The 19,750-nt window shown below is 41.0% G+C and overlaps 1 protein-coding gene across 15 annotated transcripts in view; it reads right to left on the bottom strand.

Annotated features, from left to right (window-relative positions):
• The window catches only part of BBX (BBX high mobility group box domain containing), a 268,690-nt gene that overhangs the window by 40,230 nt on the left and 208,710 nt on the right, over positions 1-19,750 (bottom strand). For all 15 annotated transcript variants that reach the window (XM_032406469.1, XM_032406474.1, XM_032406468.1 and 12 more), the window contains one exon: positions 13,144-13,224. In XM_032406469.1, the coding sequence (XP_032262360.1) occupies positions 13,144-13,224 (81 nt within the window). The remainder of the gene's footprint in view (positions 1-13,143; positions 13,225-19,750) is intronic.

The following is a 19,750-nucleotide window of genomic DNA, read 5'->3' as shown; positions in this document are numbered from 1 at the left end:
CTACGTCTGAGGATTCATCATGAGGCTGACGATGAAGATTATTAGGCCAAGGGCAGCACAGAAGTTCTTAGCCACTGTTCATTTTACCTATTTTGTATTAGCAACTTAGAAGGAAAAGAGTATTGGGTTTTCTAAGCCCCCAAATCAAGCACAAGAGTAGGAAATTGATACTTTTTTTTAAAAAATCACCAGTTTATCAAATGGCAAATTAATCAGAAATGTTAACATCCATATAACTCATTTTTGAAACAGTAAGACGTTCAGTTAAATATCAGATCCTCTTTTACCTCATTTGTCCCCTTAGTACTTTCAATACATTTCAAATCTTTCTGTGAGAATTATAATTGGTAAGTCTGAGAAGAAAGTGGAGAAGGGGGAAGGGAGGCAGATCACGCAAGTTTTTTAAAAAATGAACAATGGCAAGAGCACCCAGGCCTTCAGATCATTCACAGGGAAGATCTGAAATAGTATGGATTCATGACAGAGCTATCCTTTTTGGGAAATCATGTAAGTTAATTTTTAGACCTCAGCAAATAATTATGAAAATGGAGAACTTCCCTTTAGTAAACCTTACCAGACATAAGATCAAAGCAAAAATGTTACGTTAATTCTGAAGCACTGATACATTTAATCTTCGCTGCATGTTTTATTCTCATCGGAGAATTTGCTGTTTTTGCATCAATTCTGAAATAATTTTTATTTTCCTTTCTCGACTATCCTAGCCCTTCATGAATAACTATCCCACACGGGGACAGAGACTATGCCAGTTCTGGAAATAAGACCTGAAAGGCATCCTCAAGGTAAATTTTATCAGCCACTATCACTCTGGTGACCTTTAATAAGTCATTCCAGGAGCTGTGTCCCATACGGGCACTGGTTTTTATAGTGGATGCCAACAGTTTGTATTTGCATAGGTTCATCTTAGCAAACCTAATAATACTTTGCAAACTCCATTCTCTGCTTCAATATATTTCAAAATGATTCTCCTCATCACCCCTGATAGGATTCCACAGCTAGGAATGAAATGGAACAAATGCAGACATTCACTCTGGGGACATATTCCAGGAAATAGCATAATATTTCTTGTGGAGGTAATTACACCAGGCACTAGTCATGCTTTACTTCCTTGTTTCGGGCTCTTAAAAGTTTCTTTCCCCACACAAATAGAGTATGTTAATCCTAAATTATAAGAAAAACAATTATATTGCTGGAAGTAAAACTATAAAAATAAAACAAATAGCTCTGAGTCAAAAACTACGAATCATAAATCTCACGAACCAAAAACCAAAACAAACACAAATCAGAGTCTCAGGGCCGGGTGTCATTCTAGGTTACTTAATTTAACATCCTTCCCCATGCAGAAATTCATTTTACTACAATATTTCCAAGACTTAATTATACAACTTTTTGCAGTAAGACAGTGACCATATTAGAGGGCAGTTCTCTCTGAAATCTTTAAAATTTTAAGGAAAAAACTATCATTCTGTCAGTACTAGCTGTTCTCTGAAGTCACATAAAGTAATCCGCTCTTTCTCTCATGTGACAGACTTCCAAATCTTGGAAGACAGATGTTATGTTCCCGTAAGTCTCTTCTCCTGGTATAATGTCCCAGTTCCCTTAACTGCCCATCACACATAAAGTCCTCCTGACCTTTCAAAAGTTGGAACCCTCCCCTCTTATCTATATGCAGTACTGGGGTCCCGAAGCGAGAACCGGGCTTTACTGAAATAAGCTGGATTCAGGACCAAGTACCACAGTGCTTGCCCGAGGCCCCACTTTGACTTGAATCCACATGAGCAAACGAAGGCTGAGAAACAGGCAACAGTATATGCTCCACTGTGACGCGAAAGTGTAGGCACAAAACTTTACATAAAAAGCTTCACAAGGGCTGGGGAACATGGATCTTTCTTAGAGTAAGTTCCTAGTCTTCTGTAAGCCTCTAGATGAGAAGTGACAATCTGCCAGCTTATAGAGACACATTTATCTTCTAATGGGGCCCAAAGATCAATCTCTTCCCTCCCATTTAAAAAAAAAATAGGTCAGGGCTCCTGGGTGGCGCAGTAGGTTAAGTGTTTGACTCTTGGTTTTGGCTCAGGTCGTGAGCTCAGGGTTCTGAGATGGAGCCCTGAGTCGGGCTCCGTGCTCAGCAGGGAGTTGGCTTCTCTCTCTCCCTCTGAATGCACACACGCACCCTCTCTATCTCTCTCACTAAATAAATCTTGGGATGCCCGGGTGGCTCAGTTGGTTAAGTGGCTGCCTTCAGCTCAGGTCATGATTCCGGGGCCCTGGGATCGAGTCCCACATCGGGCTCCCTGCTCAGTGGGGAGTCTGCTTCTCCCTCTGCCTGCCGCTCCCCATCTGTGTGCACACTCTCTCTCTCTGACAAATAAGTAAATAAGATCTTTAAAATAAAATAAATCTTAAAAAAAAAAAAAAAAGGTCATACTTCTGGCTTGTACTGGGGTTGTGGTCAATGAAAAGCCTGGATATCTTTACCCACATAATATGCTGGGAAGCTTGGTCTCTCCTCTTCTATATTTTTTGTACATAGATGTGAGATTTTCCATTTTTCCTTATAAAGTTTATCCTTTCGAACTCTGAATTACATTACTTTCCATCTATGTTATGGACACATTTGATAAAGCTGCTTTTTATGTCTTCATCCAAATCTCTGATCATGTTGAATAGGAAACGGCCAAGGACAGAGCCTTCTGGCTGACTTCGAGAGCCCTTTCATCAGGTTTATTTGAACATTAATGAACTTCAGTAATCAAAGAATTTTTATAATCCAGTCTAAATTACCCCCATTTTGTTCACAAGGACATCGTAAGATTATGTGTCAAAAGTCTTGCCGAAATCGATACAGTATGCCAACAGCATGCTCAGCCTATTTTATAACCATACCAAATGGAAAATGAAAATGGCTTGTATGCCAGTCAGGGTCTAATTAGGCAAACAGAAACAACTTAAAGTCTATCTAGCAGAGGGACTTTAATGCAGGGAATAGGTTGGTTACACAGGTCACAAAGAACAGGAGGCAGGTGAGGCAATCCAGGGGTTGGCAACAGCAGGAACAAATGGGGGAAGGTCCCCAGGGGAAGAAGGAACCACGGTGGGCCTAACTGGAGGGAGCTGAGCACAAGGAAGAGATGTTACCTTTGCTCTACACCCAGCCCTCCTCACCCCTTCTCTGCACATCCCAGCCTCGCTCTCCCCCGCAGCCTGTATTTTCCCACCAGTCTCCCACTGGCTGAACCCAGCTGGAAATCAAGGGGACATGGGCACCCAGGAAAGGCAATCTGCAGCCACCAGGGATATGAACCACTGGAACAGACTCTGGAATAGCACATCTGAAAAGGACCTTTTTGGGGGAGACCTTAACTCCCAGTTTTTATATTCTCCTCTAGGAGTTCAAACACTTTATTATCAGAAATAATTTTCAAAAGTCTCTAGGAATTAAGAGTCTGTATTTCCACATAAAACAACCTGGCAATAGCCATGGATACAGTAACTCTTAGAAGATGCCATCACTCTGAGATATGAGCAAATTCTCTATCTAGAGAAGCTCTTTCAGAAGGCAGGGATTCTGGAGCCAGACTCTCTGGGACTGCAGACTGCCCCTGGCCTCTGATTTGCTCATTTTCTATAAACCTTTCTGTGCCTTAGTTTCCCTATCTATAAAACATCTTAGGAACACTGTGAGGTTCAATGAGCTGCACATGCACAGCACTTGAAATAGTGCCTGGTACAGAGCAAGAAGAAACGTATTCTGACAACCATCCCTCTGCGGCCTTGCAGAATGGGTATTAGCTACTTGCAGCAACAGTACTAGTCCTACGGTATCATTAGTAGCCGCCATGGCCCTGGTACACTAAGTACCTTGCTCTAATTTTTTTCATTCTAGGGTTGAATGATTCTGTAATTGGGGGGAAAAGACATATACAACAAAATCAGATGCGAGATCTTAAATCAGTTATCTTTCACGAAGCTACTCTCATTAAACATACAGTTAAGCTCAGTTCTACTACTGGGTACAAACATCTACTTTCATTGACTTTTGAGTGCATTTATCAATTAACCTCAGTGAGACTTATGAAAGTGCATACAAACCACATTCTGTTCACATGTATGGACATGCATACAGATTAGCACACAGTGGACACAGAGGAACATAAATCAGTGTGAACTCAAGTGAATAAAACTGCATTGTGGGAAGCACAGAATTAATGTCTGTTATTAATTAGTCAAGTTGCCCTTAATAGAGGGTTGGTCGTTAATCAAGCCTTGAAACAGAATATGCCTTAGCAAATGACAATTTATTCTTCTATTATTATTTTAAATTGAACAATAACCTTCTTTAAAAGTGAGGATGTAAAACGTCTGCAGGACACCTTCTGGATGGAATTCCCACGGCTGTATTCAAAGAAGTCAGAATGTTAATGTTTTAAATCAAATGCCTGGCATAAATATTCGCTATCTATTGTCTATTCCCTCAGGCACTATATATATTTTTTGTAACTATAACTCAGGGGGCACAAAATTGATCCTGTTCACCTTTGTATTCTCCTCCAAGGATCTCTCCTAGTACCTTTCAAAAAGAAGGCATTCCACAGATAACTGTATCGAATTGAATGGTTCATTAGCTCGGAGGTAACTGAGGAATCTAAAATCCACTCTGATTCATACCAGAAAGAGTTACCTTACAAGTCTGTAAAAAAAAAACAACAATGCTAATTAGGACCCGCATTCACCCTGTCCTTACTTACGCTTCCCAAGAGCAACAGTGAAAAATAATCACCAATATTTTAGTTTTACTTCGGATAACTGAAACCTTACTGAAGTTTCTCACTGTTCTGTGTAGTCAGAATGGCCCAACAGTGATGTGCTGGAAGAAATGGCAACTCATCCCCAAAAGAAAAATGAAAACCAGTATGCTGGAACTGAGATTCTACAGGATGCACATACTGGGCAGATGTATAAAAAATTATCCTTTTCAAAATGATTACAAAGAAAACTTTCAGGAGGAATATCGAAGGGGTGAGATAAAATGTGCAGTGGAGGGTTTATTTTTTATGTGCCTGGGTTCAAGGAGATTGCCATTTTCGGTTCAGGAAAGATCACGACATAGGCTCAGGGTTTGTTACTGGGGACTACAGAGACATAATAAATCTGTGCTGAGCAAGCTTTTATCTCTTTGAATCAAAGACATTCTAAAATGTATTCCTTTCTACAAATGTTAAGGTATCGATTCATTTCTTTAATGTGTTCTGCTATAAAAGACTTAGTGAAATGACCAGTGAAAAAATAATTCATCATGTGTACTAGGTAAGAATAATACCACAGAAGTAGATGCCCTTTAACTGGTACAAAGAAATGGATAAGTTGTTCCCAAAATGTACCCTACTATTTCACTCTTAATTATCTTTTGTCTTTCATTGTCTATTATAAAGGATCCAGCTAGATTAAAAACGAGGCAGTGTGAAAACAGACACACTGACACTCATCAAGAAGTTTCAATTTCAAAATCTCTGCCTTTTAGTACAAAATAAATGTTTTGCAGCCAAGGTATGTTTACAGTCATTTTGTACTGGCTTATCATCTGCCAAAACAGTGTAGACATAACCCTAGGATGGCACTTAGCAGTGCTTTCCAAAATGTGCACTTCTCCCACAATTAAATAAAATCAGAATGTTTTTTTCCATAAACATACACTGGCTGATGATTGCAGAGAATAAAGAATAGCACTGATGCTAAGAAAATTCAATTTTCTTTATTAGAAAAGATAACTGGTCACAGAACCGTGGTCTAAGCATCTCTCAACACTGAAATCTGAGCATTTTAAGTAGTTTTCTACTTGGTTTACAGAAACATGGGCAGGTGAAAAGGTGGCTTCAATGTGTCTCTTTACTATTTCTTCAGAAATTTTACCATTTCTGAAGCCTCCAGATGGGGTGGGGTGACCTTTGTTCCATAGGCCATTTATTCAAGTCTCCCCTAGACATGTTAAAGGAAGTCATTAGAAGAATTCCTGTTTTGTGGTTCTTCCAAAAATAAGTTATTGCATTTGGGAATGAGATGAAAAGTTTTAGGACAGAAGTTGCATAAAAATGACTCACAACTCTGCATAAAAAGCTACAGAAAGAAATACACCACTTTCAAAAAAAAGAGCCCCTCAAATATATTGTTAAGGATTTAGGATTCAGTCCTATGACAGTGGTGTAGGAGGGGCCAGGGTGAGAGCTGTCCACTGAGACTCTGGGCTTCAAGGGGTTCCAACAGGATGGAGGGGATACTGCACATCAATGGTATGTGAGGACACACAGAAAACTGTAAAGAAGTTACCTCAATCAAACACCACCTCTAATTGGTAGTGATGAGGAATGCTAATGTGATTGGAGGGATGGAATTTCCTAATTTTTTCAATGTGGTACATATAATCTCTATAATTCAGCTTTCCTTAAAATTAGCCAACATTTTTCCTAAGATTTAATTTTTACAGACACTAGAATATACTCACCTTTACCTATCTCTTTGGTTTTAATTAGAAGTGGTTTTTGCAAGTTAGAATGTAAGAAAAACTAGGGAGTCGAGGCCTGAAAATGTCATCATCCTCTTTTAATAAGTAGGGTTCAATACAACTTTTCCAATTCCCTTGGAACCACCAGATCTACAATCTTGATTTTTTATACTTGATGAGTAGATCTGGAGACATCCAGCACCCTTTCCCTCAACTTTACCCTAACACATTACCAGTTTCATAAACTGAGATAGAGCAAAGTAGAACAAAGACCACAGACCAAATGCAGCAAGCCTGTGTGACTGTTTTCTACCTTTCTTTCTTCTGTGCTCAGAGAACATGAGCCTCTGCTTTCCAAACCCGACCATTTACCTTGACAACCGCCCTCTCTTGTTGACTCTTTTGGTAGTGGATTTCCTCAGCTGTCCCTACTCCTCAGCATCTTTCATCTCTTTCCTGCTAGTAGGGCTTTCCTCCTCACTCACAAACATCCAGGCTTCTGGAAGGAGGGCTCCGAGCATTCAGGCTCAGAGCTGGGGTCACCTCCAGCTCCCCTTTCGCTTTGCCTCCCACATCGAATGACCCAGTCATCGAATCCAACGAAATCCCCTGCAGCCTCCCTGCTGTCTGCTTCTACCTCCTGTTCCCACTGCCAGCCGGGCCCTCCCCAACCCTGGCTCTTGTCTTCTCACACGCGGGTGTCGCCAGAAGTTTTCCACTCCATTCTACACGGGAGTCTGCTGCCACGGGAGTCTGCTTTCCCACTGCACGCCCCTGCCCTCAATCTTCGCTCGCTCGTCACTATCTTCGAGCACAGGTCTTCCTGCTTCACACTAACCAGTCTCCCAATTCCGACCGGTCGCCCCACTCCGCCTTCCGTAAGTCTCCCAGCACAGCCCTCTACTCCTGCCCGTCTGACTGAGCTGTTGTCATCCACCTGCCTCACGTCTGCCTGCCTTTTTACCCCGTAATCCCTCTGCTGTATCTCTCCCATCTCTCCGTTTAATTATGCAGCTCCCACTCTGCACTGTGTACGGGCGCTTAGGTACAAGAGGGAGGTGCACAGGGGACGTGGGGGCTGGCAGTGACTGCTGGCCTCAGACTCGGGGCTCAGTAGGGAAAGGAGAGGACCGTGAGGGTGCTACTACAGCCCTGACCGATTGTTCTCATGGAGGAAGGCTGGACCAGTGTCTCCAGGTTCTCTTAAATTTTCATGAGAGGTCAGACAGACATACTTATTTGCACCTCTATTTTTAAAATATTATGGACTAATTCAAATGTAAAATATAATACAGGTCAACAAATTGTGGGCTGAAAAAAAAAGTTAAATGTGGCCCAAAGGCTGCTAGTTTCAACCCCTGTTCCTCAACAACTCCTTCATCAAGAACCAGCTCCATGCTGCGTCTCTGTGCTGGGTCCTCCCAACACTCCTGCTAATATTAATTCCTCCCTTTCTTGGCTTCACACATTCACTTTGTGTATCATTCGTCACTCAAGTAGAGCTTTGTCATTTCATCTGCAATGTGAAACCATTTGCACACTTACTTCTCATCCCTCAACTTTTTATATCTTATCTCTCTGCAACTGGAGAATAAGTTCTTGGAGGACAGGAGTACACCATAATTTCCTCACAGTATCTTCCAAAGTATATTCCCCACTAATAGGCACTTATTTAAGGGTGTAAGATGTATCTTGGCAGTTTCAAAAGTACAGACACTTTTTAAAAAGGAAATATCAGTTCCATTTCTTTGACAGTAGTCTTGAAAAATCTGTCAACTTATTCAGCCATACACGTATGTGTAGGAATGAGCTGTCTTCCATAGAGCCTTCTATAATACGCAAAGTCCTATAACAAGCAACTTGCAGAGTCTTTTACATTCATCTACATCAAGGCTGCAGAATAGCCCAGTGTGGAAGAGCCTGGGCTGTGGAGACAGACTGCCTGGGTTTCCCACTGAGGCTCCAATTTCCTGTCCACATGACCTTAGGCAAGTCACAAAACCTCTCTGCCCTTTTGTTCCCTAATGTGTCAAAGAGGAATGATCATAGTACCTATCTCAGAGAATGTCTGTGAAAATTCAATGAGTACATATAAAGTACTTAGAAAAGTGCCTACCACATAGCAGATAGTAAAATAAAGTCATCATTATCTTCGGTTAGATAATACAACTGAATTTCTGCTATTAAAATCTATAACCTATTTTAAAGAACACATAAAATTATTTCAGAAAAAGAGAAGTCAAACAAAGAGTGATTACTATTTTTAGGCATGTGTTCCCGTCTCTAGTGGTACTCTGTTAACACCAACCCGGCACCTGGAGGTAAAGTGTCCTTAAACCACCGATCTTAAAAGAAGGTTCGCAGCTTATCCCATCGTAATAAACATTATTTGTACATCCGTATGCAGGTAACGTCAGCAGCCTCACTGTTATTGGCATGGAATAGGTCGTCAATTAATTATTGTTTGGTGGGATAAATGAATCAACTGTGCATCTTATTATACTAGGCAATTTTGATACCAGAGACCTTCAAGTGTAGAATTTTCTTCACTAAAATGCATAGGGTGAAGATGTCCCTGTGTGTCCTCCAACTATACAGCAACTATAATATAGTTCTCCAGGGGGATGCTTTGCTATTCTTTATATGACCTGACCTAATTAATTTCAAAATGAAAGGAAACACATTAGAGTACCTGCATCAATTAAGCAACTGATTAACTGAGCAGTACGAATCTCATGGAGGCTCAAACATAAAGGACTGTATTTTCTTCTCAATTCCCTGACCTCAGCAGCACTATGCCAACTCCCTTCCTAGCTGGAGTAGATTCCTGAAAAATACCTGGAACAGATCCCAGAATTTTCAGGTCACTTTCAGCTATTAAAAATCCACCCAGTTGAAAATGCCAATCAAATGCCTGAAAACAGGGCCTTCCCTGGGGCATCTCCTGGCTACAGGGTCTCAGGAAATAGAAGGGGTCCTTACAAGGCCAACTCCGAGAGTGCAGGCCAATTCAAGGCTCTTTGTGTCTGCTGCCAACTTCCTCCAATTTTCTTTTTGCCTGCTCAAGTGGGTGTAGGGCACAGCAGTAACTACATGCCTAAAATGTTTGTTGCTTTTCACCACGAAGACATTTCTTGCAAGCAACAGCCCCTGTAGTTTTGGGAGGTCTCCTTATTCAGCCCTCCTCCCGTGTCAGCCTGTAGGAAGGGACGTGGGGTAGGGACAGAGGGGAGTTCCAGGGCTGGTTGCTGGCCCTTCCCTTCACAAGGCTATTTTTAATAGCTTTTGCTGTAGAGGACAGGACAAGCAATGGCAGAGGCAAAGCTAACTGCCCACGGTTATGTCTGTCTTCCCGCTAACTCTACATAAGACTGAATGACCTTGTCAGGGGATGCCAAGGGCAGGGATGGTATACAAAGTATTTAAGAGGCAAGGGTGCCAACTGATCATAAGGGATGTGGTCCAGGGGCTGCAACAGGGTCTTGCAGGCCCCTTGCTGCATCCTCCAGTTGCTGAAAGGATCAGGGGAGCCCGGGAACGCTGGGAAAGTTGCAGCAAGGGTACTCAGGGGGTTTGGGTTACAGTTTTTTTTAACTAACAATGGGAAGTATTTGGTATGTTAGTACCAGGACAGCTGTACTGGTGGAAACTGGCTGGACATCACTCCTGCTTGTGGGCGCTCATCAGCGTCCGAGCAGAGCTGTCTCTGTTGCATATCTCCTGATGTGAGAGCCTGTCCCAGGCCTGCTCTCTGCCAACGCCTCCCCCCATGATGGTCCCACGGCTTCTTGCCTGATCACACTGAACTGCTCTCTTTGTCCACTTGACCCGTGGAGACTCATGCATCTCTACAATGCCAAGAAGGAGAGTACAGCAGGCTCTTCCAAGCCTCTCCCTGCAGCCAACTTCCTCCAGTTCTTTTCTCATTTGGTCAGACAGACGCAGGGCACGGCAATACGTTTCTGTCTAAAACATTTCTTGCTTCTCACCAAAGACTGAAAAGATACCTCTTGCAGACAGCCCCCGCCCCCCCAATCTTTAACAAAGGTTGTCTTAGAGCTGCCTTCACTTTGCTTGACACGGGGGTGGGATGAAGAGTGGAAAGCACTTCCTTCCTTTCCTCCTCAGGACAAGGAGAAAAGCCAAAATATTCCGGATGGCTGTGGATAGTCTTTGATAGCCCCCCTCCCACTGATGGCTTGGGGGTTAGGATGGGCATGAAAGGAGAAACCCCTGGAGTGGCACATGGGACAGGAGCTGGATCAGACCATCTCTTCATAAATCCCAAGAGAAGGATCTGGCCCAAACTGAAGGCGGCTTCCTGGTGGATTTCCCTTTGATATGTGTGAATTTAAAGCTGTTCTTTCATATTTCAGACAATAGCACCAATTCTGGGCAACAGGAAAAGATCCTCCTCCATATCCTGCTATACTTGTTTCAAGAGGCACCCGAAATAATTAAATATTATATCCAGTTCAAGAAAAATGAATATCAAATACACACGGAATAAAAAAAAAATTGAGGAAGCATATTTCTACTGGTGATTATTTGGAGACGCTGATTAATCCATTGTGCACATATTTATGTTTAATTAGAAACTGGGATGGATTTAGAATGTTATTCTAAAACACAGTCTATTAGCATTATGGCATCATATTCATGTGGTGCAAATAATGTGAGATTTTCTTGGTAAATTATTTTTTAGCGACCCTGTTTTATCAAAAGCATATATTTTTACTCAGATGTTATAAGAAACCAAGTCTGAGTATAAGCTGATTTGCTATAATTGGAATAGGCTTATTGCAGTCATTTTACCCCTTTAAAATTATGATACCAGCATTCAAACATCTGTTAAACTGTAGCATCTGTTTCATATTTGGGATGCATCCCTACAAATTAGAAGAATGTTCTTTTTAATGAGCTCTGATTTAATAGGGAATCCTTTTTTTTTTTTTAACTGTTATGCCAAAGAAAGAAAATGAGAAGACAAAATCATCTCTCTAGCACCCTCCACAGCAAAGTACCTCAAAGGTCCATACATTTCTAGTATAAAACTGTTCAATAAAGATAAATAATTTGACAGTTAACTTGTTTTACAATTTAATGTTGTTATGTATGTATTATGAATATGTATGTAAGCGTGCACGCGTGTGTGTGCGCACACACACACAAAAACAGGGAAATGCAGAGAGGGCCATACCTTCGTATTATTCAAGAAAAATAGTCACTTCTTCCGAATACGTTGTCTTGACAATCTATAGGGTCTTAAAAATACTAAATTCATGACCTCGTAGTCTCTCTGTTTACTAAGATTTGTTTGCTCCAACTCCAAAGGCGCACTTGTTGCCAGATCTTTACCATTTCGGTTCTATCTGAAGTAGTACTTGGCCACTGACTCACTCAGTTCTTATGATTCCCTGTGGTCTTTGGCAGTTTTCGAGTCATTTGTAGCCCTCTATCTGGGGCTGATTTTGTCTTACAAGAAGCATGTCAATTTAATGTCAGACAACAAAGGGTTCATTTGTTCCACTGTTTAGATACTTTACTGTTTCAGGCCTTTGTGTTTTTCTATTTCTAATGTGGACCTGGCTAGACTCGAAAAGCTTCATTTAAACATATTTAAAACTCCTAGATTTTTATGATATACGCTACCATAAAATTTAGAAAATGATAGGTTGTCCCATTAAATTTAATAAACTACAAAGGCTTTATAAAAAGAACCATATCACTCACAAACAAAACAAAACAAAACAAAACAAAACACACCTCAAAAGGAACTCACTGGAAGGAAGCCAGAAAAATGAGAGAAAAGAATAAGTTTAATATAAGAGATACTTGGTCACCCATGTTGGGCCTCCTAATTTGTCTCGCCAACAGAGAAAACTGCTATTATCTTGTGTCCGAGCGCTACAGACATTTCTTTCACAGAAGAAAGGCAGAGCGGCGGCAGGGAGGCAGAGAAAACCCCGGTCCCTGCCTACCCCAGCAACAGGTGCGCTGGCGCCTTTCTCGCCAGCCCATCCCCACCAAGTGAGGGCTCTCTGCTCCTCTCAGATTCATGAAAAAACATTTCCTCCTGTGCCAAAGGAACAGCAGCGTTTTATGCCCACATCATAGCAAGTGTACAACTGGCAGGTGTTACAAAACCAGATTTTAAAACATGTCATTGGAGTTCGTCACAAAAAAACAAAACAAAACAAAACCCAAAACCAAAACACCCCCAAATTAAAACGTCAACCACCTGGTTTAAAAGTAGTGTCTTCTAGGAATTTATAGATGTTATAGGAGAATCTGAGGAGAGAAACATGACTCCGGCCATTCTTCTGGGTGAACTTATATCATCAATGTGGGACAAAAACTGACCTTATTTTACAATACTACCTGTGAAAAAGGATTCTGCAAGTTCCCTGAGCCCCCTTTTCCCGTGCTTACTGACTTTTCGTAGCAAAACTCCTTCTTTTCCTACATTAAAGGCTAACCCTCTCATGGTTGAAAATTAGATGTAACACCACACTTTCTGGTCACGGGTGAGATGGCACAGTTTAAAGAACGCTGTGATGATGATCTTTTTTTTTTGTGGTTTCCACGTCTGCAGATCTTATCTCTAAATATTGTTAGAAACTTGCCTCTGCCAGTTGAAAGAGTGCTGACTTCCCACAGCGCTTCATGGGCTCGGCACCACCCAGCTGCGAAGTGTTCGAAGAAATCTATATTGAAAACAATTCACATAAAGAAGGTTAGTTGTGTTATCAGAATCTTTACTTCCTATTCATACACACCCAGGAACTTTCTTTCGCTTATGAGAACATCACTGTTCCCAAGTACCAAGTAACTTTAAATGTGTTGCACTTGGGATAATTTTTGAAACCAGTTTTAGTCAACAACCTCAAAAATTCAACAACCTCAAAAATAGTAACAAAAACCAGGTGTGGCTTGGATAGCTGTTTAATGTTAAGAGTATTATCTTGGAAACTGCAGGCTTTAAATTTAACTCTACAACCTTAAAACAAGATACGCATTTCCATTTCTATATAAACACCAACTCATCAACTGGCCAAACACAAGGGATTTAGTGTCATTTTGTATGTACCAAAGCAACAAGTTTTGTTTTGTTTTTTTAAGGAATATATTTGGGATCTCTAAAATATTTGACTTGTCAGTCAACAAATACTTTTTTGAGAATCCAGTATAAATGAACTAGGGCATTATGATGGGAGCTGGGGAAGCTAAGAGTTTCATATAAAGCACGTGGCCCTGGCTTTGAGAGAATGCTCTAAAGCATACACAAAGACTGACAATCAAGACCACATATCTAAGTACGTTACAGAGTGAAGTGAAGGCCTATGTTGAGGCACATGAACATATACAATATTACACTGCCTGCATGCTCTTCTGCAAATTTGACCAAACAGCAGCTGGGCACTGATAACAATGAACTGCAGTGTCCTTTTTCATTTTTATATGAAAACTTCATTTTCAATTTCTAGCCTAACTCCGTAAGAAGCTGAGGACATACATTCCTTTTTTTTTTTTTAAGATTTTATGTATTTATTTGACAGAGAGGGACACAGCGAGAGAGGGAACACAAGCAGGGGGAGTGGGAGAGGGAGAAGCAGGCTTCTCATGGAGCAGGGAGCCCGACGCAGGGCTCGATCCCAGGACCCCGGGATCATGACCTGAGCTGAAGGCAGACGCCCAACGACTGTGCCACCAGGCGCCCCGAGGACATACATTCTTAGGGATCTTGACAAAGTATTCTTCTCCTGGAGAAGTTCTGTCATCATTAAAGGAGCTAGCTCCGGTGTAAGCTTTTCATATTCTTTGTGATTCTGAATTCTTTCTCAATTTAAGACAGAGGTATCTCTCAGTTTAGTTTAGGAGGCAGTCCTGCCTGGTGTCTATATCCTTATAGGTGACCCCAACTCCCATGGGGAATTCTGTGGAGCTGTCAGCTCTGGGAGAGATTGGGAGCTCGCTGCTAAAGAGAATTTTCCCTTCGTAGAGGCAAATAGTTAATAAGCTACCTGGACCATTTAGAAGGGTCTAGTTTATGAAATAAGGACTTTTTCTTCCTAGATGCTGTCATTTTTAACAGTTCTTTGCTATTTAATCCCAACTACTTCTTCCTTAGAAAATTAACTAAATAGTAGGGGCGCCTAAGTGGCTCAGTTGGGTAAGCGTCTGACTTTGGCTCAAGTCATGATCCCAGTCCTGGGATCAAGCCCCAGGTCAGGCCCCTGCTCAGCAGGGAGTCTGCTTCTCCCTCTCCCTCTGCCCCCCCCCCAACTCCTGCTCTCTCTCTCTCAAGTAAATAAATAAAATCTTAAAAAAAAAAACTATTTGAAAATTAACTAAATGGGGCTCAATCTTTCTGAAGTCTGGAATATTTTCTTCTAGCTAAATTTTCTCTGATATATGCCACTTCTACTTTTTCTAGACAAGCTGAATTACTCACCTTATTACTAAACTAAGAGAACGAACACCACCTCTCAATGACTTGAGGGAATGAAGTACTGAACATAGATGTCAGTGCTCTGAACCAAGGTTGTACAAATGAAAGAACATGACCTCTGGTCAGACAGACACGCCTTCATTACCTTTTGCTGTGTTGACTTAAGGAAATAATCAAGACTTTGAGTCTCCTCTACCTCATCTTCGAAACAGAAACAGTAATACCTGTCCCATATTACTGTTGTGAAGATTAGATTTTATGTTAATGAAGAGTCTGGCACAGTGCTGAGCTCATATTATGCTCTCAATAAATGGCCCAATTATTATTTAACGAGAATTTATCATTAGTAATATGAATAAACAAACTCTTTTAGTATAGTTCCAAAAATTAGTTACATACTGAAATTGGAATGGAATTAAAAACTGCAATGTTAGAGGATAATTTTGACATCTAATAATCTGTAGAATTTTTATCTGTCACACAGTCACATGATACTCAAGAATTGCTAGAGGACGAGCGTGGCATCGCTGCAGTAAGCCAGGATGGGGTGCAGTTCTCATTCTTCCACTGGTGCCCTCTGCTGTTGCCTGTGTTGCTGGAGGTTTATGCTCCTCACTTACTACCACACATCCTGTGCACGGCCCACTGTGGGGCTCAAGGAAGAACTTGGGACTGCATTATCTGCCACCTGAGTTCATGCACAGTTGTCTGAGGTGAGACTTGAGAATGGTTCTTTACCTTTCAAAAGGAACCACCACCCATGTCTCGTAAGGACTAGTTTCCTCATCACTCATGGGAGGACTTTTACCTATGTGTAGGTGTAAGGAAAATTTCCAAAGGAGCTTGCGTGGGGTAGAGTCAATGTATTTTGGTAGCCCAACATTTCCTGAATCACCCACCAGTACAATTTTCATGGAATGACTGTGGTGAGATATGCTTTCTAAAAGTGTCTTTTGGTTTCCTAATTTTTTTTTTTTTTTTGGTGTGGGGGTGCTGGTGAAAAACTGGACATTTGTTAATGCTATGGCTGGCCCTTATCTTTTTTTTTTTTTAATTTTATTTATTTATTTGAGTGAGAGAGAATGAGAGATAGCATGAGAGGGAAGAGGGTCAGAGGGAGAAGCAGACTCCCTGCTGAGCAGGGAGCCCGATGCGGGACTCGATCCCAGGACTCCAGGATCATGACCCGAGCCGAAGGCAGTCGCTTAACCAACTGAGCCACCCAGGCGCCGTGGCTGGCCCTTATCTTGATTTCTTGGCAACATTCGAGGCGGCTGATCTTTCTTTCGAGAAACTCAACTCTGGGCTTCCTTTGCTGGAAGATCCTTGTTTGTCTCCTACCTGCCCCCTTCCCCCCCCCACTCCTTGTTGTTCTCCTTTCTCTGGTGATCCCTTAAATGTTTTTCCTCAGGGTTTTGTCTTTTTATTTACACATTTTCTCTCAGTAATCTGATCTATTCTCATGGCTTCATTAGAGCTTGTACAATGCTGATTTGTTATACTACTGCTCGTTCCCACCATTTTTTTTTTTCTATTCAAGAGACTTATACATCCTTTCAAATAAGAACAATACTGTTAATATGTTTTTCAATGTCTGGTTGGCTGATGGAGGGAAGTGCGTGTTACGTTACACTTCTGGGTAGGGGACACTAGTGGGCCATACTGGATAGTACATTCTTGGCTTTGCTTTTTATTTTCCTCAAATTGGATGGCACTTGCCAATCTCTTAACTCCACCATAGTCTCTCCTTTGGCTAGTATGTACTGTTCCGATAAACAAAGTGGATGTAATAGTACGTGAAGTACAGCAAGAGAGCTAAGAAAAATGATCACCCTGGATGTTAAACTGCTAATTTTATAGCTGCCTGAGGTAGGGGAGCCACACCAAGGAAACAGGTAGTAAAGGTCAAAAGCAAATTAGGTAATAGTGGAAGTCTTTTGCAATTATGAGGGGTATCATAAAACACTGCAGCCTGGGAGGAAATGACTGATAATTACTGAATGAATAATAATAATAATAAAAGAACAGTATGGGATGATTGGTCTTTCTTACCTTAAAAGAAATATTAATGCTTCTAATAAAACACGTAATTCTTTCACACTGATTAGCTGCAGTGTGAGTATATGGTTTTTGTCGGGTGTAATATTCTGTAACATACTGAACAGTCCATCATGAAAATGAATGCTTTAAATTTGCACCTATTGCTTATATCCAATTGTGGCAATGCCTTAAATTTGGTGAGATTATGGTTGTATTTATACTGGCAAAGTAAATACTTTCTAAGGGAAGTTTTAATGTCCAAACTTACTGGTCTAAATCATCCAGATTAGTTTTTTGCCTTCAAAGAAAATATGTAATATTTCAATGCAAAGATCTGTTTTAGGTGTAAGAGTCAACCACACAACAGAAAGAATACGTAAACTGGTCATGGCTTTCAGACTTGTTAATAATAGAAGACAACAGCTGCCTTCTGGCATTACATGTGGTCATTAGTCTTCAGTAAATGAGATCTAAAATGTGATGGATGTGTCACTCTACCTGTAAACAACAGAAGATGCAGATAGGAAACTCATTCTGACCAGTGTAATGGATCAGAGCCTGGAGAACAGCAACCGCTCTTCAGATGGGCCAAGTTGCATGTAGATGAATTATGAGTATCAGTAAGGATTGGAGACAGGCTGAAATGGGTGGTGGGGCAGGCTCTGCACTCTATATTTCTTTCTATATCTTGTAAAGTAGATACATTTTCTCCCTTTAAACATAAACTTTCATGAAGAATATATAAACAAAATGTTCTTTATTCAGTTTCATGGTTCCAAGTTGGTTAACTTCAGTGAGTTTTGAAACTATCAGACATGGTTAAGAAAGAAAAACATCCTTCTCAGCTTGCAGCAGAGACCCAGGGCTCGGTATGAAAGAAAAAACAACTTCAACTTAAAAAAATGCCCAGGGCTTACTGTTTCTTAAAAAGGGTGTTTCTAGGACAACTATTTTACACAATAAATGACCCTGTGTCAAGAGAAGATCTAGCTAACCTCTTCCTAGAGTTATGAATGTTTGTAAATCAAATAAGCAGGAATGGTCTCTAAGAATTTTGCATGCCTGACCTTAAAATAATATTACAAAGCTAAACATTTTTAAAGAGTAAATTGTTTCCTAAATCATAGAAACACTCACTTTTCTCTAAGTGTATATAACAGGACTGAAATCCCTCTGAAAAGAGAGGGGGTACAAGTGGGTTACCGAGTAGTGTTCTATTACATGTCCTCCCCTTTCTCACTTCGCCCCTTCCCTATGAGGCCCCAGAGATACTAGGAAGTGCCTTCACAAGGACGAGCTAATAACTCACAGTAACAATTATAAACTACAGAGCAGTGGTCTCAAATTGTGGTTTCCTAACAGGAAACTTGTTAGAAATGCAAATTCCGAGGCCCCACGCCAGACTCAATAAATCAGAAACCCTGGGAGTGAGGCCCAGCAATCTGTGTTTGAACAAGCCTTTGAGGGGACTCCGATGCATTTTAAAGTTTGAGAACCTCTGCTGTAGGCTAATTAAAACAAGAATTTCAAGAGTCTTTCTGTTTTCTCAAAGCTGATGGGTGTTATATGAAATAATTATAAAAGCTTTAGGGATATGATTATAGGTAGTAATTACAGCCTATTCTATTTCTATTGCAATATATGTGCTCATGGCAGATTTTAGTAGATAATTTTATTAGTTCATCTAGTTAGCTCTTGTTTGGCTTTGAATAAACCAACCCTAAATGAGGCTGACAATGTGGTCAGATCTTAAGATGGCAGAGATTGAAATTTAGGGTTCTCTTGGGCCAGCTGAGACAAGTGACTAGAGAAGTTATATATCCTTAGAGAACCGTGTACTTCTCTTGTATAATCACATGTAACAGCTACAATCAGTAACTGCAGAGGCCACTTTTAGGCAAACAGGCTTGAGCGATGGACTGTAGAAAAGGCCCACAGCGACCACCTGGATGAATACAGACTGGCCCATTGGGGGACCCACCTCAAGATACCCAGAGGCCCTAACTGACCCATGGGCTACTTATCCTCACCTTCCCTCTTTAAAAACAGCCCCCACCCCCTGCTCTGCAGATGGCCCGCTGCTCCCTTCCAGCATGTTCCATAAACTTCTATCTCCTTTGTTCTGCCTCAGGTGAATTCTTGTCACCAGCTGTGCCACCGGCTTTCACCAGACTGTTGTCCCACATTTGGGGGCCCCTATCACCACAATAACCAAGTATGTAATAATTTAATTGGCTTAGGAATGAAAGGGCTCATATTATCAATCTATGCAAACTTATAACTAGGAGAAACAATATACTGAGTTGACAGGGGGAATTACATTTGATTCTAGGGCAAAACATTTTATTTGGTTTGCCCACTGCACATGCCTTACTCTGTTATGAGGTCTTGAAACAGCACTAATAATTTTCAGATTAACAATTTTTTAAAGCTCTCTCAAATCTTATATATGTCTCATGATCAAAACCCAAAAGCCCTCAGAAGACCAGTGCTACTGAGCAGAGGAGTGAAATATCTCCCTGCATAAGTCTCAAGTGAGAAAAGGTTCTTTTCTTTCCTATAAAAAAAACCTTTCTCATGCTTTAAGGAGTAAGCATACTGAGCAGCAAGGAAGCATTAATCTGTTTAAGAGAGGCTCAGATCTCATTCTCCAGAATTACAGGATAGCCACTGTTACATCATCAAACTGGTCCCTCAGAGCTGCCCAGGGCTTCAGGAACTCCTCATAAATATGATAATAG

The sequence above is a fragment of the Phoca vitulina genome, unplaced genomic scaffold (genome assembly GCF_004348235.1).
Source record: "Phoca vitulina isolate PV1807 unplaced genomic scaffold, GSC_HSeal_1.0 scaffold8, whole genome shotgun sequence".
NCBI classification, from domain to species: Eukaryota; Metazoa; Chordata; class Mammalia; order Carnivora; family Phocidae; genus Phoca; species Phoca vitulina.
This window is presented reverse-complemented; position numbering and strand designations above follow the sequence as displayed.